This window comes from Rhinatrema bivittatum, chromosome 1 (assembly GCF_901001135.1).
Source record: "Rhinatrema bivittatum chromosome 1, aRhiBiv1.1, whole genome shotgun sequence".
In the NCBI taxonomy this organism is placed as follows: domain Eukaryota; kingdom Metazoa; phylum Chordata; class Amphibia; order Gymnophiona; family Rhinatrematidae; genus Rhinatrema; species Rhinatrema bivittatum.
The window spans coordinates 712382631-712408935 of NC_042615.1; the positions used below are offsets into that span (position 1 = coordinate 712382631).

Below are 26305 nucleotides of genomic sequence, written 5' to 3' on the forward strand. Positions count from 1 at the left end.
TAACAATAAACTGGAGGGGAGTGGAATAGATGTAACTGTTTACAGAAGAGAATGTATGGGAAGAGCTAGGAAAAATAAAAGTGGACAAAGCCATGGGACTGATGAGGTCCATCCCAGGATACTGAGGGAGCTCAGAAATGTGCTGGCAGGTCCCACTGAATGACCTGTTCAACAGATCCCTAGAAACAGGAGTGGTGCCAAGTGATTGGAGAAGAGCGGTGGTGGTCCCGCTTCACAAGAGTGGGAGCAGAGAGGAGGCTGGAAACTACAGGCCGGTTAGCCTCAACTTGGTGGTGGGAAAGGTAATGGAGTCGCTGCTGAAAGACAGAATAGTGAACTATCTACAGTCGGAAAAATTGCTGGACCAGAGGCAGCATGGATTTACCAGCGGAAGGTCCTGTCAGACAAATCTGAATGACTTTTTTGATTGGGTGACTAGGGAATTAGATAGAGGAAGAGTGCTCAATGTCATCTCCCTGGATTTCAGCAAAGCTTTTGATACGGTCCTGCACAGGAGGCTTGTGAATAAAATGAAGAAGCTTAGGAGTGGGTGCCAAGATAGTGGCCTGGATTGCAAACTGGTTGACTGACAGAAGACAATGTGTGATGGTAAATGGAACTTACTTTGAAGAGAGAGCGGTGTTAAGCGCAGTGCCGCAAGGATCAGTATTGGGACCGGTCCTGTTCAATATCTTTGTGAGCGACATTGCGGAAGGGATAGAAGATAAGGTTCGTCTTTTTGAGGATGATACTAAGATCTGCAACAGAGTGGACACACCAGAAGGAGAGGAGAGAATGAGACGTGATTTAAGGAAGCTGGAAGAGTGGTCAAAGATATGGCAGCTGAGATTCAATGCAAAGAAGTGCAGTCATGCATATGGGGAGTGGAAATCCGAAAGTATTGTATTTGATGGAAGGTGAAGGACTGATGTACACTGAGCAGGAGAGAGACCTTGGGGTGATAGTTTCACCAACTTCAGATCGTTAGACACTATGTGACAAGGCGATAGCTAAAGCCAGAAGAATGCTGGGCTGCATAGAGAGAGGAATATCTAGTAAGAGAAAGGAAGTGATGATTCCCTTGTACAGGGCCTTTGTGAGGCCCCACCTGGAGTACTGTGTTCAGTTCTGGAGACCATATCTCCAAAGGGACACAGACAGGATGGAGGTGGTCCAGAGAAGGGCGACCAAAAAGATGGTCTTCATAAAATGACTTATGAGGAGAGATTAAAGAACCTAAATATGTACACCCTGGAGGAGAGGAGGAACAGAGGTGATATGATACAGACTTTCAGATACTTGAAAGGTTTTAAAGATTCATGGTCAACAACAAACCTTTTACAATGGAAAAAAAATCAGTAGAACTAGGTGTCACGATTTGAAGCTCCAGGGAGGAAGACTCAGAACCAATGTCAGGAAGTATTTCTTCACAGAGAGGATGGTGGATGTCTGGAATGCCCTTCTGGAGGAAGTGGTGAAGACTAAAACTGTGAAGGATTTCAAAGAGGCATGGGATAAACACTGTGGATCCATAAAGGCTAGAGGATGGGAATGAAAAGTAGAGTCATGGGGGTGGCTTGCTGGAATGTTGACTACTACCTGGTGATTACTACCCTTACTCAAAAAATCCCTTGCATGGTTAATGCAACCCCAACATTGCTCTCTGCTTCAACGGCAAAGGGAAATGTGGAAAAAAGGATTTGCATTCAGTTAACAACCAAAAAGGACTGAACTTCACAATCTGGGTAAACAAATAAGCGTGGGAGTAGCTTGCTTATTACGGCAGTTACTACCCTAAACCAATTAAGCCTGATATATAACTTTGAAAGCATATACAGCACTGCTATCTGCTTCAACGGTAGAGAGAAATGAGGAAAACAGGATTTACATTCAGACATCATCCAACAAGACATCGATCTGTGCAATCTGGGTAAACAAGCATCAGGGTAACTTGCTTGTTGCGGCGGTTACAACCCTTAACCATAAGCCTTATGCTCACCTTTGAAGCAACTCCAACATTACTCTCTGCATCAATGACAGGGCATGGCAGGAAATTTGAATCAAACAGTTGGTGGTTGGTGAAACGGATAAGTATGAGAAAATAAGTGTGGAAGCTTGCTGGGCAGATTAGATGGGCTAATTGGTCTTTTTCTGCCATTATTTCTATGCTTCTGCTGTTGCAAAAGTAGACAGCTACCAGTTACTTTTTTTTTTTTTTTTTTTTTAAACAAAGATTTAAAGGCCCAGACACACAGGAAAGCAGCAAAATAAAAGTAAGGGTACTTCCCTGTCCTGGGCAGACAGAGGGGCTTCGGGCCCACCGAGGGAACCAGACCACTGGCTGTCAGGGGTCCCGGACTGAAGCTGGTCAGGGGCATCCAACCCCCCGGCTCAACCCGAGGGTTGACCCTTCTGCAGGAGCCTGTCACCTCGGGGAGCAATTTTCCTTAAAATATCCATTCAGTCAGTACTGCAGAGTTAGCAACTCTACCATCTGCTGGAGGTAGAGAAATATTGAGGGACTGCAGGTGGCACTCTCGTATATGTGGCAGTGCCCAAAGTTTTGTTCTCTACCTCCATCCGCTGGTAGGGATGAATAAAACCCACTTGTCTGGACAGATTTGGGTATGTTCAGGAATGTATTATATTGTATTATTATTCCTATAACCTTCATATATCATTATTTTCATAACCGAGCACATAATAAATATTAATTGTCCTAGGATCTACTATTATGCTGACTTGATATGCGAGTGTGGAAATATAATGTAAAGTGACTAGCATACAGGATCCTATCAGAAAGGGAGTCTGCAGGATCTTGATCTTTGTATTCTTACCACACCCACACATAGCTTGTGATGCAACAGCCAGCTAACACTAATTTATTTTCTTCTGAATACTTCAATCATTTTCTGACATGTGTATCTAAAATACTAATTTTCAAGCAATTTAGTTGTTTTTTTTCTACCAAGTACACATTAAATTTTCCCACACTGCAATATATCTGTCACTTATCTGCTCCCTCCATAAGGTATCCAAATCCTTCTGCAGCTTTATAATTTCTGATTTTCCAATTCTTGTACTGGCTGCAACATTTGGTACATTATCTTTTACTTCTTTACATAATAAAAAGAAAAGCAGGAGATCCAGTTGAAAAAGTTACCCATCAAAAGCATAGTCTATTTCATTTTTTTACTTTTTTCTTTTTTTACACAAAAATAAAATTAAAAAGAAATCCAGCAAGTAACTGGGTAGAGCTAATATCTCACTATACATAAAAAATAGTTCAGATGGTATCTGTTGACACAGTCCACCAGTCAACTAAAGCTGTACCAAGGGAGCCAAGAGGCAGGACTGAATGTCACTCACATTGTTTTATATTTTAATTGTAAATCATTTGGATATATTGTATGAAAAGCAATATAATCACATTTAACATTCAACAGTGTAGCTGGCTGAGAATCTAGGCACACCAGCAGAGAGCCCAGGATCTGCAGCTGAAGAGTACCCACATACTGAGAAACTGACAAGCAATGAGAAATGCTACTGAGAATTGAGGTGAGGGCTCACTAGAAAGGAATGCATGGGAAGGGAAGGAACATGAATAATGGAGAGTGGAAGAGGGAAAGAGTGAGTCTCTCCACTCATACCTTTCTCAGTCCCAATCCCCACCTACTCACATATCTACTACCTGTCCATGCAGCCCCACTAGCCACTAAGCTCCAGGAGGGGTTTACAGTAGGAATCAAAGGAGCTATCCAGTACATTTAGTGGTGGGGGGGGAGAGGAAGGAAAATAAATTTTCACCCCTTCTTTTCTGTTTCCCATCATTTAATAATGGGCTTTCCCATTAGCCATTTTAATAAAACTGGCTGATGCATGCTTAGATACAAATATTCAGAAGTACTAAGATATTTTCCTCAGGCAGTCCTGAAAATTTCCATCTTTAAACATGACCTCTTATTATAAAATTATATTGGTAGTTTTTAACCTAAATGTATATTTAATAAAAATGCAGTCTATTTCATTTGCATTTAAAACCAGGTGGTCTTATATAAAAGTCCATTTAACCATGCTGTTATGTGCTACTTCATTATTTGTCTTACTCTTGTTGACAGTATAAGAATGACAGGTAAATAAATTTAAAAAACTTCTAATACTATAGCTGAAGAAAATGTAAAAACCCAGCATACAATAAATGACATTTTTAAATTACCCAGAATGTGATTATTTTTTTTATTAAGATTTTTAGATTGTAGTGATATTGACTGTAATGTACAAAGTTTTAACCTGTTAGAATATCTCACATTTGTTATAGATAAGGTGATAAGCACAGGTTAAATTCTCTATAAAATTGAAATTCTGCCCAAAGAAAAGTATTCTGCTTTTTATCATATGGGTATGCAGTCACTTAACTAAAGCCCCAGTTGCCCAAGAAAGCCTAAGAACAGCGGAGACCAGAGTGCGTGTTTATTCTGTTATCCTGTTACATACTGTGTATCAGTATTATTTAAAGGTAGAATTCTTTTTGGTACTTATCTTTTATTATATATGCCAACAATTTTTCTTCTTTACAAAGGAAAAATAAGTATTATCAAATCACGCTTTACAGTATTCAAATAAAATTATGACTTTCAGAGTTTTACAAGCGGAAAATGGAAGGATCAGTTGCTTATCCACTATATATAACAGTTCCTTTTAGTTCTTTCAATGATATGGCACATCCCATGAAATAAACTAGACATTAAAAACTGTTTTGAACACATTCAAAACACATTCGAAACACACGCACAATAAAACTGATTTACACTAACAAATAAGGAATGTATTTTATTAATTTAAGGCTGTGCTTTAGAGGTGGGACATTTTGGGTCAATAGCCTTCATCAAGGCACAGATCAGGAGAAGGTGAGCACAGCTATCTCTACAAGAGGAAACAATTTATACGGTCACTGATGAGATGTGCTTGCATGCAAACCATTTAAAACTGCACGGCTGGTTTCTGTAACAAAAGAATTGAACCTAGTTTAAAAGAATATATTGGGGAGATTCAAACCCACAATATTAATTCATTATTTTAAAACAATTAAATTGGTAGAGACTTTTGCAACCTAAAATTCATTGCTGGAGATAAATGAAACATTTTAGATAAAAATGTTTCAAAAATTCTTCATGGTTGTACTGTTCAAACTAGAAGCATCTGTTGTCATCATAGAACTGTTTCACACATTTGAAATGCCATCGAGGTGAAGGGAGAGGCTATTGCCACCAACATTTTAAGAAATGTTTTTTTTTTAAGTTTTCAAGTAGTGGTATTTCTCATAGCCAGTTTGATAACAATGGTATGTAACAGTAGTGAATCCTTCAGCAAAATATGCTCATTTTAAAGGGCACGTGGTCTCTTCGGATTTATCTGCTTACTGGCCTGCTCCTCCTCTTGTAAGGCGGCACGGAAAGACTTTACTTTATCTAGGCAAAAAGAAAAAAAGAGGCATGAAATATATTATTCCTGTTTCCCATCTACAGGAGTTGAAATGTAATATATTGCATTTCAAATTGATCAACAAATCATTCCAGAAAACAGAGGACAAAAGAAACATGAACATAGGACCTTACTAAGAACTACAGGGTGGCCCATGGAAAAGTAGCCTGCTTCCAATACCAGTGCCACACAGGCAGGCTACTTTTCCATGGGCCACCCTGTACATTACTAATCTGAACTAAAAACAAGAAAGTTGAAATTATGATGTTCATGGTTCAATAATTTTGCTAACTAATGGAAAAACATCTTATGAAGCCCCATGGGACTAATCACGTAATGAATCATACTAGTCCAGTGAAAATTTACTAGCAGATAATCCAAAATATGGCTTGATTTTCAACTTACCCCAGTACACTGTATGCCAAATCAATGAGTCTACTAATAAGAAAAGTGTTGATGCAAATAAGTAAACAGTGATTAGCAATACAGTGACACTAAGCCAATGCTGCTTCTACTACATAGTGCTAAAACAATCATATTTTTGTACTGCACACTAACACTATAAAAAATGCATACCACTATATAGTAGTGAGGCTGTTTGTAAAAGCTAAGTATACTGTAGAAGGCTAAGGCTCTTTTGCAATCTTAACTTGGTTATTTAAGTAGACATTTGATGTTCATTAATGGGCAAAGTTCATAATAATCCATTTTAAAGTTTATATCCTGAAACAATGTCAAGTTTCCTTATCCCTTTAAAACTTGGTTTCTTGATGTTTGCTTAAGAATTTTAATATGTATTATATTGTTTTATTGATTTGTTTTTATGATATTATATGTAAAATATTTTGATTTATGGTGAAAAGCGGATTTAATAAATAAATAAAACTAACTATATAAGGCTGTTCACCTTTGTGGTCATGTGGCCTGGAAAGTCCAAAACAATATACCCGTTACGAAAAAGCTTAGTGTAAATTGTTTCAAAAAGCATCACAGGTCAACTTGACCATGGGTTTTCCATCCTCCATACCCTTATCCACTAGTGACTCTAGGATTTCATGCTTCTCCAGAGGAAGATGCTCCAATATGCCCTTCACCACTTTCAGAATGTTTCATGTATCTGATAGGATGTTATGCCAGCAATAAGTATAATACCCTGATAAACTTTTATCTTAATAAGGTGAAGGATATGAAAATCCTTCCCCAAAGGCACCAAAGAGTTGGTTCTAGACACCCACCCACCCCCCACCCCCCTGGCATTGTTGAGAGAGAATTTAACTACAACTGACTGATGGACAGCTGCTGCCTTTTGAATCTAGGAGCTTTTTGGACACAGTGTATTTCATCTGCCTTCTTGGTTACTAGAGACAGAGAGGGGAATTTCCCGCATGCTCATCTGTCTCTCCTGCAGGATTTCATGGATGAGTACTGCCACAATCTCTTGTTAGGGAAACCACAAATTGGAGGATGGCAAGCATTTTGGTCTGGACTTCATCCTTTTGTTAATTAAATGGAATTGTCTCTGCCATTCTCTTTACAAAATTGGCAAAGGAGAAGACCTCCAGAAAAGACTATCTCCTTTCCCATCAAGGAAAGAGGCCACAGGTGAGACCTGCTGATTCCTCCTGATCAGGGTAGTCCTTAGATCCCTAGGCATACCCCCAGGAGTACTCAGAATGTGCTAGAATCAAAAGGTAGGCAGTCTGGTCTGAGTCTGCATATGGCTAGAAGATAAGGCTTCTGTGAGGGTATCCCTTGCCTACTGGTGTCGAGACCCTGAGGAACTTTCCCCCACCAACCCCCCAGGATTCACTGGAAATGGACAATGATGCCTCTCCAGATCTCTAAGGATGCTTCATGTCAAGGGTAATATATGCTTCCTTAATGTTGATACACTACCAGTGTTCTGGTGTAGATCCTGGGTCCTTCAATGCTGATGGGCTGGATTTAATTTCCCTGAAGAGCTTCTCCATGTGCTCCACGTGGGACTATCTGCCAAGAAATTGTTCCCCAGGCAGAGCACTCATCTATTATGGGGATCTGTGATAAACATGGTGCATCTGCATCAAGCCACTGGCCTGCTTCTCATTTTGGGAAAAATAATCACGTCAAATCAAATTTATTTATTTGTTGTTGAGTTTTATATACCGTTATTCGGTAGAGCCATCATGACTATTTTAACTGCTCAATGCACCAACGCACATGGTGGTCAATGAAATATCCACTAAAACGTTCCAAAAACCTATCTAGTGAACTTAAGAAGTGTGAGCTAAGGCAAAATGAGGAACCCAATAATGAACACATGAAAAATCTAAAATTTCTCAAAGAATCACACTACCATTAGGCTCAGTGGAAAAACAAATTGAAGAGGCCCCATAAGACAGCACACACGCTCAGCAGAGCATGCTACAAGCTTCTAGAGGTTTTGGAGTAATCTTCACTGGCTGGGCTTCATTGGATGACATCAAAACTGGTGAGGACTACACATCCTATCTGTCCTCTGAGAATGTTTGTTATTTTGCATGTCAGTAGTAGATCATTGCAACCTGTCTATACTTCCTGAGGATGAAGGGTTGAGTTGAAAAAGTCAATTAAATAAACTTCAAAGAACTGCCTGCCAAAGCTGCTGTACCAACATAAAGCAGTCTGAACGCACTAATGAGCTATGAAGGTATGGACTGAAGACAGACAATGTAGCATCTTTCCAGACATCTTCAGGGCACAGATGTGCTAAGCCAGTTGTTATAGTAATACCCTGATGGTCCTTTACTTTGAAGATGTAGTCTTGCTCGATTGTAGCAGTAAGCAATGCAATCAGAGATCTAAGTATAAAGAGTACTTTGTATCTCATGGTAGGAGCATAAGAAAATAGGATGGCTGGCAACATTTTACAGTGACAGCACAGAGCCCCACTAGTCCACCTGGGATGTAAAGGTACGGCAAGCTGCTCATTATCACTCTTGTGTTACTGTTGGGGGGAGAGACAACATGCAGTATTTAAAATACCACGTTATCGCTGTATTTAACTCACTATAAATACTTAATACGGTTTAGTAAATTACTCCCTGAGTTTGAATAAAAGACAATGGAGAAGGAATTCACTTACCCAAGTCACAAGAAGCATCAGTACAATTTGAAACCAAACTTACATAGTTCTTAAGCCACTGCTCTAACCACTAGGCTATTCCTTCACTGTTACTCATGAACTAGTATGCAATTGTTAGATTTAGATGACTTATTGCTAGTTCTTATATTATGAACATGATTCCATGTTATTCCAGTTTGTAGGAATAATTAAAAAAATAGTTAAATTTAAAATATTCTTACCTCGTAGCTCGGTCAAAATATCAATCTTTTGTTCCAGGATAGCTTCAAGTTGAGTGGCATATGAATCTACATCATAGTCCACTTCTTCAGTCATCTCTAAAAGTGCTTTTTCATCTTCTAACCATCGTAGAGATTCCTATAAAAGAGAACCAAACAGCTTTAAAGTGGAGCTCTAAAAAATGTTTTGTATTTTTTAGCCAATATCAAATATTTCAAGGTTACAATTATGAGGTTACTGTATGATTTAAAGGTCACATATGCTTAACCAACTTAATAATCTTGATTGTCTGGACATTTCTGAAGGCCTTTAGAACACTTAGGTCAGCCCTAATTTCCAAGAGCTTAATGTAACATTAGGTTTCCTCGAAGAATCTGAGATCCTGGATATGAAGTTCTTTTACATGAGCTTCCTATCCAGTTTGAAAACATGGATGGTCAGAACAATTTAAAGATATGGATTTCAGCCCTGGGTCAAAATTATACAGAGTTGCAAATGGTTCAGAATAACAGTAATTCATTGGAGATATGATCCTGAAAGTTGTGAGAGGCTTGAAAACCCTATGAATCTTAGTTCCTACTGGGCATATCTTATGTAAAGATAAAAGGAAAGAAGGATTTATGGCTAACAACTTTCAGAGGCTGTCTTCAGAGCATTCACAACATAAACAAAGTCAATAGATATCCAAAAGTATCTTTTTAATAAAGGTTCATGAAACAAGTGTGTCCCCTGACATGGTCCATGTTTCGCACACAGATTTGTCTGGAGGGACAAAATAGCAAATTTAATCAGAATGACTCTAAACAGGGTTTAGAAAGAGCAGCTCTGAAGACTGTTTACAGTCATTCTGATTAAATTTGCTACTTTGTCCCTCCTGACAAAGCTGTACAGAAAACACAGACCATGTCACGGGACACACACATATCATAAACCTTTATTAAAAAGAACATTTTGGATACCTATTACTTTGTTTATGCTATGAATGCTCTGAAGACAGCCTCTGAAAGTTGTCCACTATATACCCTTCCTTTCCTTACTGAATATTAGTGTTGGCTATATGATCTCTACCTTGTGTTTGTGGCTATGTAAAGATATAATTAGTAAGTAGAGGTATATTACAATTCCTAATATGCACAATGTAAATATATACAGAAAGGAATTCCATATTAAAACAGATAAAGCTCAGATAACAATGTATTACATTTTATTATAAACAGATTCACAACTGGTATACAAAATGTGAATTCTTAAAAGATCCATACTATATTGCAATACAAATTTACATTTCAAATATAATTATATGCTTACAGAAAAAATAATTACATTTATTGAATGATTCAATTACATTCACACTCATACACACCATTCACCCACATTAACAATTAAAATACCATGGAAATCCCTATTTAACAAAAATAGTTAAAGGCACTGATATAACCACCATGAAAGATACTGATACCCAGCACAATGAGCTTGGTTTGATGGTTATTGTTTGTATTCTGGAATTTTTGCGTGCATTGAGTTTCTTCCTTCTTGTCATATGCCTCTTCAATCTCCATCACTTTAGTTTCTACATTATTTTATTTAGTGTTTTTTCTTGACCGACGTTCAGAGATATCATGCCGGTTTACATGTAACAGGGGAAAAACGAAGAAGGAAGAGAGCAGTTACAAAACAACAGGGTAAAGAGGAATTGGGAGGTGCAAAGGAGAGTGCACGGAAGAAAGAGAGCATTAGACATGAAGGCGATAAAGCAAACTTATACACACAATATGTGTCCCAAATTTAAGTTGGGATATAATAGTGCAAGTATCCAGTGGCATGTACAATGTATAGACAAGTCAAATAAACTATAAATTTCACAAGGTTTGGTTGTCGTGTGGCGGCACAGGATGCACAGAAAATGCTTTACACACAAGAGAATATATCTAGGGTTGATTGGGGGGAGATAGAAGGGGAGAGAGGGCTGAGAGGATCTCTATGGAGAGCCTTGTAATTCAGTGAACGGAGTTAGATTGGCAGGTTATTAAATAAAGGATTTAAGGGTAGGCTTGTTTAAAGAGCCATGTTTTGAGTTTTGTTTTGAGTTTATGTGCACACTGATCTAGTCTGAGTTTGGGTGGCATGGTGTTCCAAGCATAGGGGCTGGCAATGGAAAAGGCACGCTCTTTTGTAGATTTGAGGTGGATATGTTTCAGAGAGAGAGTGTGGAGAGTACCTTTGTAAGAGGATCTGGTGGGTCTGGTTGAGGCGTGGAGGAGAATTGTGTCTTTCATCCAGTGCATGTTTTGGTTGTAATGCAGTATACAGAAGGTGTTTTGTATTTGGACACTTGAGAAGACGTGTCTCTGCTCATTATAGTAGGTATTACTCTACCAGAGCCCACAGTAATCCATTTTTTCCTGGGTTGCTGTTTTCTACTTGTAAGTGGGGAGGGACATGTGGGCTGCACACTTGTGAAGGATGGGTGTCTTTGAGTCACATGTTTTGTCCTACCTGTACTCACCGTAAACCACTTTTTCATGGGCTTTTGAGTTCTCCTTGGTAATGATGAAATGATTGCTGAATTATACTGTACAATGGGTGTGGATTCCTTGTAAAGTTAATTTCTTTTTTGAAGTTTCTATTAGCGTAACTTTCTTGCCCTTAAGCATTTCTACAAGGAGGATTTGGGGGGGGGGGGGGGGGTGCCGGGCACCACAGACGCTCGCTACGCTTCTGGATGTAAACTTTGATTGCAGCCAGAAAGATGGGATATAATGTAAAAAAATAAATATTGCATGACATCCATTTTTGGATTGATATGAGGAGTAAGAAAAATCACACAGGACAGCTAGGAATGTTCTTTTATTTATTTTTAATTTATTTCATTTAAATCTCACCCAACAAATGCTCACATCCAGCATTCTTGATATTTAATATCTGGTTAGTCAATTTGTAAGGATCCGTAGAAATTATTTCACATTAGAAACAAGTTCATATCATCAAGAGTGTATTATTAAGAAGAACATATTTCCTTAAAATCATAAGATTCATATCAAAGCATTGAGTAAATGGAAAGAAGAAATTCGTGCATTTAAAAAAAAAAAAATAAATAGGCATTTTAGACATATTACACCAATGATGGAACTAAAAAACACTGATTATAAAATATAGCAGCCTGAAAGTTGAAATCTGGAAAATCATCCTGGGGAACTGAATACATAAACCCTTGTAAATGTTACGTAAGGGTTTGTTTTTAAACTATTTTTATTCACTTTTAAATGAATTCCAAGACAAAACTTGAAATACAGAAAACCTAGTGAGAATGAAATGAAACTAACAAAAAATAATAAACATGCAATGAGTGATAATTATTGACACATGTCCCCCAAAAAGACATGCGACAGAGACAGTAAGACCTGCAAACTTCCTAGGCAAATTTAAAAATGCTCACTCAAGGAATGAGGAATACAAGCTACAAGATAATCACAGCTAAACCTGCTAAGAATGAAAATCAAGTGACAAACCTATACAAAGAATGTGGAAAAATGAAACCATGCTTCATTTTGGAATAAATTACTAAAAAAAAAAAGGAACTGCAAACCAGAGCAAACTGCTGACAGAGTTTCAAATTCTAAGCTTGGAAAAGTTCATCAAGGTGACCCAGAAGTATTAATCCATTGAAAATACAATGTCTCATACACAATGTTAAAGCAGAATATTTTACCTGAAAGACAGCCCTATGGTCTTCTACTACTTGCTCTTCCATTTCTACCATCTGCGAAACAGCTTCATGGAAAGTAAACAGCTGTGGAGATACTTCCTCCTCCTGGGGGGAAAAAAATGTTCTCATCTTAAATAACATTTCAGACTTAAAATTTAGTGTCATGTTAGTAAAACAAAAAGGTTATATTTTGATCCATAGCTTGGAATCTCGTAAAGAAAAGCTGAAATTTTCAGCTATGTAATCAAAAAGGAATGGATCCATTTGGTGCTGTCAGATGTAGTCACTCACGTGTCATGGCTAATTCAGCCCTACCTGTCAATGGAGAATTAAAAAATAAGCAAAATTCAAATGTACCCTGATATGCAACAGAAAGTTCTACTAAGCATGCCTATAAAATATCATTCCTATACTAGAGCTCATGCGGTATATCACAAAACACAAATACTACATCATGTATTAGGTTACAGTAACTAAGGGCTGCTGGAATTTTCCACAAAGTTAGGAGTCAGGTTAAATTCTTAAGAGCCTGCTGGATAAGGTTTGCCTGCGCAGGCCTCCTGATATAATCAGATCCTGCAGAGCCACTAGAGTTACTCCTGAAAGAATTCTGTGAACAAAACTTTAAAATTCTGCATACTTTATACTGGTCAAAATAAACATATATATCACAGCCGAGAAATTAATGTAAAAGCAAGTTTGCTTACCGTAAACGGTGTTTTCGTAGATAGCAGGATGAATTAGCCATGCTGTCATGGGATCTGTCAATCAGGCCCGGGAGGCGGAGCTTGTCAAAGCAGAGATTAGACTTTTGGTCTCTGCGGCTGCGCGTGTGTTCCCGCGAGGAAAGTAACAGATTCTCCTCCGTCTGTGATTAAGCTGCAGTATAGTCGAAGAGACGGCGACTGCCAGGGAGGTGGGTGGGTCAGCATGGCTAATTCATCCTATCTACGGAAACACCGTTTACGGTAATTAAACTTGCTTTTTCCCGTTGATAGCAGGGCTGAATTAACCATGCTGTCATGGGAGTCCCAAGCTCCCGATCACGTTGTTTTTGATATATATGTTTGTACGTGATCATTAACAGTGTGGCAGTCACCGTGAACAAGAGGATAGAGATTGCAGGATTGCGTGCCCTATCTTCGCATCAGTGGCTGCTTGTTGATCAAGGCAGTAGTGAGATGTGAAGGTATGGAGCGATGACCATGTGGCTGCCTTACAAATGGCTATGGGTTGTACATTTTTAAAGGTATGACAAGGAGGCCGCCACTGCTCTGAATTGGTGGGCTTTAGGAACAGAATGTAACTGTAGTTTCTGCTTGCCGTAGCAAAACGTGATGCATTGTACTATCCAGCAGGAGATGGTGCGTTTAGCCAAGGCTTGTAATTCACTGACTCGTCGTACTGATGTTATTGCAACCAGGAATACCACACCTTCCATGTGAGGTATTTAATGTGTGCCGAGTCCATGGGTTCAAACAGAGAAAGCATGAGCTGTTCCAGAACTAGGTTGAGGTTCCACGGAACTGGAGGCTTAGAGATCGGAGGACGAAGGTGAATTATCCCCTTAATGAAACAAGATAGTAAGGGATGGTTGGATATAGGAACATTGTTAACTGGTCTATGATATGTGCCTATGGCACTGAGATGAACTCTAATGGATGATGTTGCGAGACCAGCTGCGTATAGTGTATGAAGATAGTCTATAAGTAGCTCAGGTGAGCAGTCCAATGGTGGTACGCCTTTGGAAATGCACCAGGTAGAATAGTGTCTCCATTTATAGCTATAATTTTTTCTGGTTGAGAGTTTCCTGGATTCTAATAAGATGAATTGTGCCGAAGTGGAAACTCCCTGCTCTGTTAGAAGGAGCCTTTCAATCTCCATGCTGTCAAATGGAGAGACGAATGGAGTGGATGTAGGAGCATCCCCTGATCTTGGCAGAGAAGATCTGGACAATTCGGTAATCGAATTGGGTCCGTGATGGATAGTTGGAGAAGAAAACTGTACCAGGGTTGCCTCGGCCAAGCCGGGGCTATGAGTATTAGTTGAGCTTTGTCCGTTATGCACGTTTGAATTGTCCTTGTTATGAGTGGTATGGGAGGAAAGGCATATAGGCGGCCTGTCATCCACGGAATGAGGAAGGCGTCCTGAGCGATCCTGAATTGGCTTGGTCTTATCGAGCAGAATTCGGGAACTTGAGCGTTGATTTCCATTGCAAAGAGATCTATCGCAGGCGTTCCCCACTGCATGAAGATGTGTTGGGCGACTTCCGACTTGAGTGCCCATTCGTGAGGATGAAAGATGCGGCTGAGCCTGTCTGCTCTTATGTTTGCAAGTCCTGGTAAGTAAGTTGCTTGTAGATGTATGCAGTTCCTGTAAGCATGTTCGAAGATTGTCAGGGTCTCCTTGCAAAGGGACCATGAACCGGACCCTCCTTGTTTGTTGATGTAAAACATTGCCAATTGATTGTCCATGAAGATCATGACCCTGCGACCTTTCAGGTGGTCCTGAAACACTTGTAGTGCATTTCGAATTGCTCTGAGTTCTAATAAATTTATCTGCAGAATTTGCTCTGAGATTGTCCATAACCTCTGCGTTTCGTAATCCTCGAGATGTGCTCCCCATCCCTTGGGAGACGCATCTGTGGTTAAGACTGCGTTGTGCAGAGGGGAACTGAATAATGCTCCCTTGGACAGGGAGCAGTCTAGAAGCCACCATGTTATGTCCCGTCTCACCTCGGAGGTCAACGATAACCTCTGTGTCAACTGTTGTGAGTGTTGTTTCCATTGACGTTTTAGTCCTCATTGCAGGCGTGTCATGTGTAGCCTGGTGTTGGGAACCGTGAAAATAGCCGCTGCCATGTGGCCTAGGACTACCAAAATTTGTCTTGCCGAAGGTGTCTGAGTATGGTTCAGCACATGGAGAAGTTGACGCAACTGTGTTACTCTCTTGGTTGGGAGGTATGCCCGGTTGATTTTTGAAAGTTGATCACTAGTCCTAATTCCTGTAAGCAGTCTATCACCTGATGAAGGTGATCGATTAAGATGTTCGGAGCTGAGGTGATTATCAGCCAATCGTCCAGATACGGAAATATGGTTATACCTTGTTGTCTGAGATGAGCCACCACCACAACCATACATTTGGTGAAAACCCTGGGTGCAGCCGATAGTCCAAAGGGAAGAACTTTGTATTGATAGTGATGATGCTTGTAGCGGAAGCACAGGTATCGCCAAGAGGACGGATGGATTGGAATATGTGTGTAAGCATCCTTTAGATCGATGGAACACATCCAGTCGTTGGGTTGACTCAGAGGTAGGATCGACTTCAAAGATACCATCTTGAATTTTTCTTTGGTCAGGAATTTGTTCAATTCCCGTAGATCTAATATCGGGCGAAGGCCCCCCGACTTTTTGGGTATGAGGAAGTATGGGGAATAAAACCCCACCTGTTGGGTTTTCAGGAAAATTTGTCGAATAGCCTTCCATTTGCGAAGCAAAGCAATTTCCTCCTCCAGTTGTGGTTGGAAGCTTTGACTCTTTAGAATGGAAAGGTGAGGTAGTAGTATGGGTTTTGTGGTGAATTGGAGTTGATAGCCGTGTCATACTATCTCTAAAACCCATTGATCTGTTGTTATTCTCTCCCAGGTTGCAAGGCAAGAATGAATTCTGCCAGGTGGTGCTTGATGTAGTGGTGGTGGCTGGGTTATTATAAAGATGGCGTTGATTTTACTGCTAAATTTATAAACCCAAACAATATAGCATGAAAAAATTATGAATTCAAAAAGAGACCTGTTATATGGATGTCAATAATCTGAGTGTACCTTCATACGATGCTGTAAAAAAAATACGGCTATCGTGACTGTGAAGCCTATGTGTAGGCTTTAAAAATCATTAGGTACCCCAGTGTTGGAATGCAAACTTTTGTAGTGCTCACTGTCCACTGTGCAATTGTTGCTGAAATGATCACGTGGATACTGTTGCAATATTCACTTATCTCAAAATTGTAGTCGGTCTTGCCTCAGCCTGAGGCAAGGCTGAGGCAAGACCGACTACAATTTTGAGATAAGTGAATATTGCAACAGTATCCACGTGATCATTTCAGCAACAATTGCACAGTGGACAGTGAGCACTACAAAAGTTTGCATTCCAACACTGGGGTACCTAATGATTTTTAAAGCCTACACATAGGCTTCACAGTCACGATAGCCGTATTTTTTTTACAGCATCGTATGAAGGTACACTCAGATTATTGACATCCATATAACAGGTTGATTTTACTGCAGCAGCTGGTTGTTGTGTCTGCTGTCTTTGGTTACATGCTTACCCCTACGTTGAGTTGGGCAGTGTTGTTGCGGCGGCAGAAGCTGGTAAGATGGATACGTCTGTGTACGAAAAGATTGATAAGACCTGTAAGGTCTATGAGCGTAGGATTGTCTATGAGTAGATCCTACATAACGACGCGTGATCGAGTAGTGAGGTTGTGATGTTAAAGATTGGACTGCTAGAGCTTCCTCTTAATTTGCCAACTGTGTCTTGAAAACGTTCTCCGAACAGGTTGTCTCCAGTACACAGGAGGTTTGTTAGTTTCTCGTGTAAATCTTCTCGTATCATACTAGAACAGTGGTTCTCAACCTTTTTTTGGCCGGGACACACCTGACAAATGGTTCTCATATGCGTGACACACTGAACATGTGACCATCACGGGGCTAAGTGTAAAAATGCACTCTGCATCCACAGGAATTTCCTCAACCCTCAGCAATGAGTGCAGAGCAGATCTAGGGCATAACCCGTACAACTCACCATACAAAAAAAAGGTATTCTGGTTCTGATGACATCTCAGTAAAAGCAAAACAAACTCCCTTTACTACCAGGCACAATAGCCTTCCTTATGAAAAGACAGTAATTTACCACTAATGCATATCCTATTGAGAAAACACATCAAATAAGATTGATACAAATGCCTACATGCTAGTAAAATACCTCACCTCTGTCACACACCCAGAACTGACCTTCACCAAGTACAGAAAAAACACAAATTATAAATATGGAGACAGAAACTGGAACGGAAAACCAAAAAAGCCACTCTGCATACAGTGCGAACCTGGAGAAATGGAAAGAGAAATATAGCACCTAACAGACTCAGGATTTGCAATAATGCACACAAACTAACCTGCACAAAGTTACACCTGTATTACGGAACACACGCAAACAGTAACAACCCTATCTAAGAAATACAACTATTAAACCAGGCCCTAAACACTAAAACATTTCCTATTGGGAAAACAGAATAAGCCAAGCTGCTACAGAGCCCCACACTGAAATCATTGTAAAGTTATACCAAAAATGTTACAAAGCAGCTGCTGAACAAAATAATATTCAATTAAATACTCATAAAAATTATTAAAACATGTCCAAATATCAATAAAATATTTCAAAACAGCAGACATCGCATAATACCCAATAATTAAAATGGCAGTCAATCAAGAAAAATAAATTTAAAAAGCCACCTTTACTTACCTTCTCCAGCAACTCTCCTACTCCTTTCCCTTCCAGGCCAATAGCACTAACCAGAAGCAGCAAGGGCTGCTGAAGCTCTGTCCTCAATCTTCTTCCTTAGCACCCACAACCAGTCACTCACAACACACACACCCCCAATTAGACCCCACGACCAGTCTCGGTCTCTTTCACACCAGTCATCTTCCTGACCAGTTTCTCTCTCTCACACAGAAACACATCACCTCCCTGACCAGTCTCGCTCTCTCAATCACACTCATGTTCTCTTATATACAAGCTCTCAATCACACACAAAAGCTCTTACACCCATTCACACCAGCTCTCACCCAGGCTTCCATTCACACCCCTACACACAAGCTCTCACCCAAGCACCCATTCACACCCAATGACACAAGCTCTCACCCAGGTACCCATTCACACCCACAGACACAAGCTCTCCCCCAGGCACCCATTCACACCCTCAGACACAAGCTCTCACCCAGGCATCCATTCACACCCACAGACACAAGCTCTCACCCAGACATCCATTCACACCCACAGACACAAGCTCTCACCCAGACATCCATTCACACCCACAGACACAAGCTCTCCCCCAGGCACCCATTCACACCCACAGACACAAGCTCTCACCCAGGCCCCCATTCACACACAAGCTCTCACCCAGGCCCCCATTCACACACAAGCTCTCACCCAGGCCCCCATTCACACACAAGCTCTCACCCAGGCCCCCATTCACACACAAGCTCTCACCCAGGCCCCCATTCACACACAGACACACAAGCTCTCACCAAAAATAACTTCTTCCTTCATTGCAGGGATGGGCTCTGGTTCCGCCGTTGCTTTAATCCGGCGGGCCTTCTTTTTTCGGCGCCACAGGGATGGGCGCCTCAGTCAGAGGTCGGGTTTTCCTCTTCACCGCTACGGGGCTGGGCTCCCGTAGCGGCCTTGCACCGTCGGGGTCGGGTTTTTTTCTTCACCGCTACGGGGCTGGGCTCCCGTAGCGGCCTTGCACCGTCGGGGTCGGGTTTTCTCTTCACCGCTACGGGGCTGGGCTCCCGTAGCGGCCTTGCCCCGTCGGGGTCGGGTTTTCTCTTCACCGCTACGGGGTTGGGCTCCCGTAGCGGCCTTGCACTGTCGGAGTCGGGTTTTCCTCTTCACCGCTACGGGGTTGAGCTCCCGTAGCGGCCTTGCACCGTCGGGGTCCGGTTTTCCTCTTCACCGCTACGGGGATGGGCTCCCGTAGCGGCCTTGCACCGGAGTCGGGTTTTCCTCTTCACCGCTACGGGTTTGGGCTCCCGTAGCGGCCTTGCACTGTCGGGGTCGGGTTTTCTCTTCACCGCTACGGGGTTGGGCTCCCGTAGCGGCCTTGCACCGTCGGGGTCGGGTTTTCCTCTTCACCGCTACGGGATGGGCTCCCGTAGCGGCCTTGCTTCGTCGGGGTCCTACACTGCTATTCCTCCCACCCCACTCCCGGGCAGTGCCATGCCTGCCTCACCGGCCAATCAAAGGCTTCCTCTCTTCTTCCTACTCCCACTGGCAGGTGGCAGGGAGGAGGCTTCCGATTGGCCTGCGCGGGGGAAGGCAATATGAAGGAGGCTTCCCATTGGGCAGTGGTGGTAGGAAGAAAGGAGGCTTTCAATTGGACCGCGGGGGCTGGAAAAAGGGAGAAGGAAAGTACAATGGGGCAGTGGGACACCGGGAGACGCGACACACCTGCCGGTGTTTGGCGACACACTAGTGTGTCGCGACACACCGGTTGAGAAGCCCTGTACTAGAACATAACCATGCCATCTTACGGGCTGCGATGGTTGTTGCCGATGCTCTAGAAGATGTTTCAAACCCCTCATATATTGACCGCAGGTGGTGTCGAGAACTCTCATCCATGTCATGAAGAGGCAGTGGTATCTGATCTGCCATCAAGGAAAGCATACCTTTTGTGGCTTGTATGCACTCAGAGGTATTCTACCATGTAGAATTGATGGTGCATAATGCGGGCATTCAACATTGAGTTGTGGTATATCTTTCTGCCCAACTCATCTAATGTTGAGATTACTTACCTGATAATCTCCTTTTCCTTAGTGTATGCAGATGGACTCAGAACAAGTGGGTATAGTGTGCTCGTGCTAGCAGTTGGAGACGGATCTGACGTCAGCACGGGTACATATACCCCCACAGGAAGTGAAGCAACTCAGTAATCTTCCTTGCAAAAGCTGTTATGGATATATGTGTACTGACCGATCAATGAATTAGTGAAACAGGATTCCCCTGACCGATTGATAGTAGCTGGAGACCGCCAGCGCTCCCAACCGGAAGGCGTCGACACCTGGTAGAGTGGACGCTCTCGTGTAAGAAATGACATGTCTTACCTTGAAGTGGCGAAAACCCATTTATACTGGCAGCCGGGCGGGATGGTGAGTCCATCTGCATACACTAAGGAAAACAAGATTATCAGGTAAGTAATCTCAACATTTCCTAGCGTGTAGCAGATGGACTCAGAACAAGTGGGATGTACAAAAGCTATTCCCGAACTGGGCGGGAGGCTGCCTGAGGACCGCATAGGACTGCCCTCGCAAATGCTGTGTCCTCCCTGGCCTGGATATCCAGACGGTAAAATCTGGAAAAGGTATGGAGGGAGGACCATGTCGCCGCCTTACATATCTCCGCGGGCGACAGCATCCTAGATTCTGCCCAAGAGGCCGCCTGCGCTCTGGTGGAATGAGCCTTGACCTGCAGAGGTGGTGACTTCCCGGCCTCTACGTAGGCCGCTCTGATAACTTCTTTGATCCAGCGGGCGATGGTGGGCCGAGAGGCCGCTTCCCCTTGCTTCTTCCCGCTGTGAAGGACGAACAGATGGTCCGTCTTTCGTACTGCTTCTGTCTTTTCCAGGTATCTGGGCAGCAATCTGCCGATGTCGAGATGGCGTAGCAAACGCCCTTCTTCTGATTTCTGCAAACCCGCCGTGGTTGGCAAGGATATGGTTTGGTTGAGGTGAAATTGTGATACTACTTTAGGTAAGAAAGAGGGAACCGTGCGAAGATGGATAGCCTCTGGAGTGATTCTGAGAAAGGGATCACGGCAGGACAGCGCTTGTAGCTCTGAGATGTGGCATGCTGAACACACTGCCAGCAAGAACACCATCTTCAAAGTTAGCGAACGGAGAGACAGGCCCCGAAGGGGTCTGAAGGTGGATCCCGCGAGGAAATCCAAAACTATGTTGAGGTTCCACAGGGGCACTGGCCACTTCAGTGGCGGACGAATGTGTTTGACTCCTTTCAGGAAGCGGGAAACATCTGGGTGCATGGTAATGGCCTTGCCATCCCTCCTGGGACCGTAGCAAGACAGCACAGCCACCTGAACCTTGATGGAGCTTAGGGAGAGACCCTTCTGAAGCCCATCCTGCAGGAAATCCAGAACAATAGGGATTGTGGTCGCATGTGGATTGGTGCCATGAGCGTCGCTCCAGGCTTCAAATACTCTCCAGATCCTTATGTAGGTGAGGGATGTGGAAAACTTGCGAGCGCAGAGGAGTGTATCTATCACCGGCTCAGAGTACCCTCTTTTCTTCAGTCTAGCCCTCTCAATGGCCAGAGAGAATTGAGCCGGATCCTCGTGGAGGATGGGACCTTGACATAGCAGGTCCCTGAGAGGAGGCAGGGGAAGGGGCTCCCCTGTCAGTAGTCTTCTCATGTCCGCGTGCCAGGGTCTTCTTGGCCAGTCTGGTGCCACTAGAAAAACTAGGCCTCTGTGCCTCTGAATCTTGTGTATAAGGGCACCCAGCAGGGGCCACGGAGGAAAGGCGTATAGCAGGGTCCCTGGAGGCCATGGCTGAACCAGGGCGTCGATCCCGTGAGAGAACGGATCTCGCTTGCGGCTGAAGTATCTGGGGACTTGAGCATTCGACCTGTCCGCTAATAGGTCCATGTCCGGAGTCCCCCACTGATCCACAATCATCTGGAAGGCTGTGGGGGACAGCTGCCATGCTCCCGGATTTAGGCTTTCCCTGCTGAGGAAGTCTGCCGCGGTGTTGTCCTTTCCGGCAATGTGGACGGCGGAGATGTCCTGGAGATTCGCCTCTGCCCAAGCCATCAGTGGGGCTATCTCTAGGGACACCTGTTGGCTTCTGGTTCCGCCCTGTCGGTTGATGTATGCCACCGTGGTGGCGTTGTCGGACATCACTCTGACTGCTCTGTTCCTCAGTCTGTGAGCAAATTGCAGGCAGGCAAATCGGACTGCCCGTGCCTCTAGACGGTTGATGTTCCACCCCGACTCTTCTCTGTTCCACCGCCCTTGGGCGGTGAGCTCTTCACAGTGTGCTCCACATCCGCACAGGCTGGCATCTGTGGTGAGCACAGTCCACGTGGGGGAGGACATCTTCGACCCCCTGTTCGTGTGGTTGGACTGCAACCACCACCGTAGCTGGGTCCGCAGTCTGGCTGTTAGAGGTAGATGCACGGAGTAATTCCGGAAGCGTGGGCTCCATCGAAAGAGGAGGGAGCGTTGTAGTGGTCTCATATGGGCCCGCGCCCAGGGTACCACGTCCAGGGTGGATGCCATGAGACCGAGAACCTGCAGATAATCCCAAGCTATGGGCCGGCTGGCTCCCATCAAGGACCGTAGACGAGTCTGGAGTTTTAACCTTCTCTTGGTCGTGAGGCTGACTTTGTCTGCCTGGGTGTCGAACTGGACTCCCAGGTATTCCAGTGATTGGGAAGGCTATAGGCAGCTCTTGTTTAGGTTGACTACCCATCCCAGGCTTTCCAGCAGGGAGATCACTCTGTTGGTTGCCCGATGGCTCTCGGGATTTCGCCCTGATCAGCCAATCGTCTAAGTAGGGATGGACTAGGATTCCTTCCCATCTAAGCGCCGCTGCTACCGCTACGATCACCTTGGTGAAGGTCCGCAGCGCCGTGGCTAACCCGAAGGGCAAAGCCCGGAATTGGAAGTGGCGTCCCAGAACCTTGAAGCGTACGTAGCGCTGATGATCCCGATGGATCGGGATATGCAGGTAGGCTTCTGACAAGTCTAAGGCCGTAAGGAATTCTCCTGGCTGTACTGCGGTCTTGACTGAGCGCAGAGTTTCCATGCGAAACCTCGGGACCCTTAAGTATCGGAAAGGTGCGCTGGTTCCTCTTGGACCTGTCTTCCGGCAGTCAAGGTACTGGAGAGGCGCCCCATGTGCTGGCCAGTTTATCTAGGTCGCTGCCGAACAGAAGAGAACCCTTGAATGGCATTCTAGCGAGACGTGTCTTAGAAGGAGCGTCGGCTGACCAGTTCCGTATCCAGAGCTGCCTCCTGGCTGCTACTGAGGATGAGACCCCCTTGGCTGTCGTACGGACTAGGTTGGAGGCGGCATCCGTAAGGAACGAGAGAGCTGACTCCATGTCTGCTGCTGGAGCATTGTTCCTGACCTGTGACAAACAGGAACGCGTTACCACTGTGCAGCAGGTTGCGATTCGCAGAGACAGAGCTGCCACCTCAAAGGTTTGTTTCAGGATGGCGTCCAGGCGGTCATGAGCCTCCTTGAGGGCCACCCCTCCCCCCCTCCACTGGAATGGTAGTGCGCTTGACCACAGGGCTAACCAAGGCATCCACCTTAGGGCACGCCAGCATATCCTTGATTGCCGGGTCCAGGGGGTACATGCCGGACAGGGCCCGACCCCCTTTGAATGAGGCCTCCGGCGCATTCCACTCCAAATCAATCAGCTGTTGCGCCACGTGCAGGAAGGGGAAATGGCGGGCTGTGGGACGAAGACCCTCCAGCAGGGGGTTCTGCGTAGATGCCTCCATGGTGCTGGAGCCTGGAATAGCCAACTCCGTCAGGCACTGAGAGACCAGGTCGGAGAGATCCTCCTTGGGAAAGAACCGCCTCACAGTTTGATATGGCTCTATCCCCGAGGGAAGTTCCCCCTCCTCGGGGGGTCCGGACTCGTCCTCCGAGACATCAGGGTCCGCATGAGCCGGACTGCCCGGAGGCGGGTGCCCGCGGTAAGGGCGAGAGGGTCCGGGGGCAGGGTCAGCCGGGGCAGCAGGGCCTGGACGGGAAGCTGACTGCATCTGTACGAAGGCATGGATCCCCTTAAATAAGTCCACCCAGGAAATGGAAGCGGTCCTCCAGCCGTCGGGGTACCAGGTCCCCCGGGATTCCTGGCTGTTCGAGAAGGCCCGCTAGATCCGGGGTGGCCCCTGGGGAACTGTCTGTAAACCTCGGTTGAGACTGGTCCTGGCCCGAGGCTCCCACGGCCTCCTCGCATTGGGCACAAAGGGAGTCTGGCTCCTCGCTCTGCGTGGCTCTAAGCTGGTACGCTGAGCACAGGCCAAGAGCTTTCACGCCGGAATCAAGAGGTGCCGCCTCTGGAGATGCCGGGGCGTTTAGGTGTTCCATCGCGTCTTGCGACTGCAGGGCACCGGTGCTTATGCTGTCAGCGCTCAATAATACGCACTCAATAATATGCGCTCAGCAATATGCGCTAGATAATAAACAATATGCGCTCAATAACATGCGTTCAGCAATATGCGCTCAATAGTAAACAATATGCTGCGTTGTGCGCCTATCAACGGGCACCTATCCGAGTGCGCCTATCCCTGGGCGCTGAATACCTGAACAAGGCAGACAAAATGGCGACCTCCACGGCGTGCCGCATGCAGGCAACGCCGCCGATCCTCGTACCTCGGAAACCAAAAGCAAGAGATGTACGCCTTACCTGATCCTCGGCGCTTCCCGGCTGTAACCCGGGCGGTCTCCGGCTGCGGGGGGAGAGGGGAAATACCTTCACCGCCGCGCTTGAGGAAGTGCACCCGCTGCCTCTAAGCCACCGAACTCGTCTCGCTCGGGGCTAAGTCCTCGCCGGGACCGAGGCGCCTCTCAGCCAGGCCCGAGCCCTTCTCACTTGGGGGCTAGATCCCTGCCGTGGTTCGGCCACCGGACCGAGGCATAGACCTCCGAGGGGTCGCGGAAACCACCTCGGGAAACTCAACTGGGGGAGGGACCCGAGGGTATCACCGCAGGAGTGCGGGGCTCGTCTTCTGAGAAATTTGGAAAGTAGAAAGTAGTATTGGAAAACACGCTCAGCGAGTGTGCAGGCACTCCAAACTGCTTTGGAGACGGAAATTACTGAGTTGTTTCACTTCCTGTGGGGGTATATGTACCCGTGCTGATGTCAGATCCGTCTCCAACTGCTAGCACGAGCACACTATACCCACTTGTTCTGAGTGCATCTGCTACACGCTAGGAAAATATCGGTTGTCTTTGCCTGGTGGACATGAGGCATGCGACTTTGCCTTTTTGAATCTTTGCGTTGCAGACTCTACCACAATTGACGCATGTGGTAGTTGTGGTATAGAGTAAGGCGATGTTTTGCACATGCGAAATTTTATATCCGTTTTCTTTGAAACCGCTGACAGGGAATAAGGTGTTTCCCAAGATTTCTGTAAGACGGTGTGTAATAGTTCTTGTGGTGGGAGAGATGTTGGTTCTCCCGGAGTATTGAAAATCTTCAGGAGACCAAAGGTTTCTGATCTAGGGTCTGTCTCCTTTTGTAACTCCAGATGTAATATCGTTCCCAATTTTTCTAAAAATTTTGGGTATGTCAGGTCCTCTGGAGGGGAATACGGTTCGTGCGGTTGTTCCTGCGGATCCGATGGAAATCCGGTAGATGAGGATGGGGATGGTTGCAGAGACAGAGAATCGATAGATGTATCTTGCTGTTGAATTGGTGACACTGGACGTTTTGCTATTGGGGATGCCGGAGGCTCCACCAATGGTTCTCTAGAGGTATGTAGTTTGTGTTCCGGGGAACTCATGGATATTTCATTTGACATCTTAAAAGATGATTGAAGTGTTTCGTAAAAACCTGCCAACGATTGGGATAATTGATAAAATGCCTCTTTTTTTTGAGGCGCCATTGTTAAATGACCAGATTGTTTTGGTAACTCACATGCTTTAGGTTGCACCATAGGAATTTGAAGGGAAGCACTTGGCACATCATACTTCTTCCCCATCTTGCCCTCTGTGGTTTTAACAGAATTATCTAAGGATGTAGATGCAGCAGAGGAAGTGATTTGTATGATGTCTCTACGAGATAAGGTGCCTGCACTTCGTGTATGGGATGACCTAGAAGTAGAAGGACTCATTTCCCATGTGTCCCTTGTCTTCCTGTCCTTTTGATGTGAGTGACGTGACCGCCTATGATGATGGCATCCTTTATGGATTCCAGTTCCCAACGGCGATAGTCTTATATATTTTAATTCCACCTTTGTAGAATTGGAATCTGAAGAGGTTGAATG

The 26305-nt window shown here is 44.4% G+C and overlaps 1 protein-coding gene across 2 annotated transcripts in view; it reads right to left on the minus strand.

Moving 5' to 3' along the window:
* Window positions 1–4222: 4222 nt before the first annotated feature.
* The window catches only part of KIF2A (kinesin family member 2A), a 266717-nt gene continuing 244634 nt past the window's right edge, over window positions 4223–26305 (minus strand). For both annotated transcript variants that reach the window (XM_029576454.1, XM_029576445.1), the window contains exons 18-20: window positions 12513–12614; window positions 8806–8941; window positions 4223–5468 (exon numbers count right to left, since the gene is read on the minus strand). In XM_029576454.1, the coding sequence (XP_029432314.1) occupies window positions 5383–5468; window positions 8806–8941; window positions 12513–12614 (324 nt within the window). In that variant the 3' untranslated portion in view covers window positions 4223–5382. The remainder of the gene's footprint in view (window positions 5469–8805; window positions 8942–12512; window positions 12615–26305) is intronic.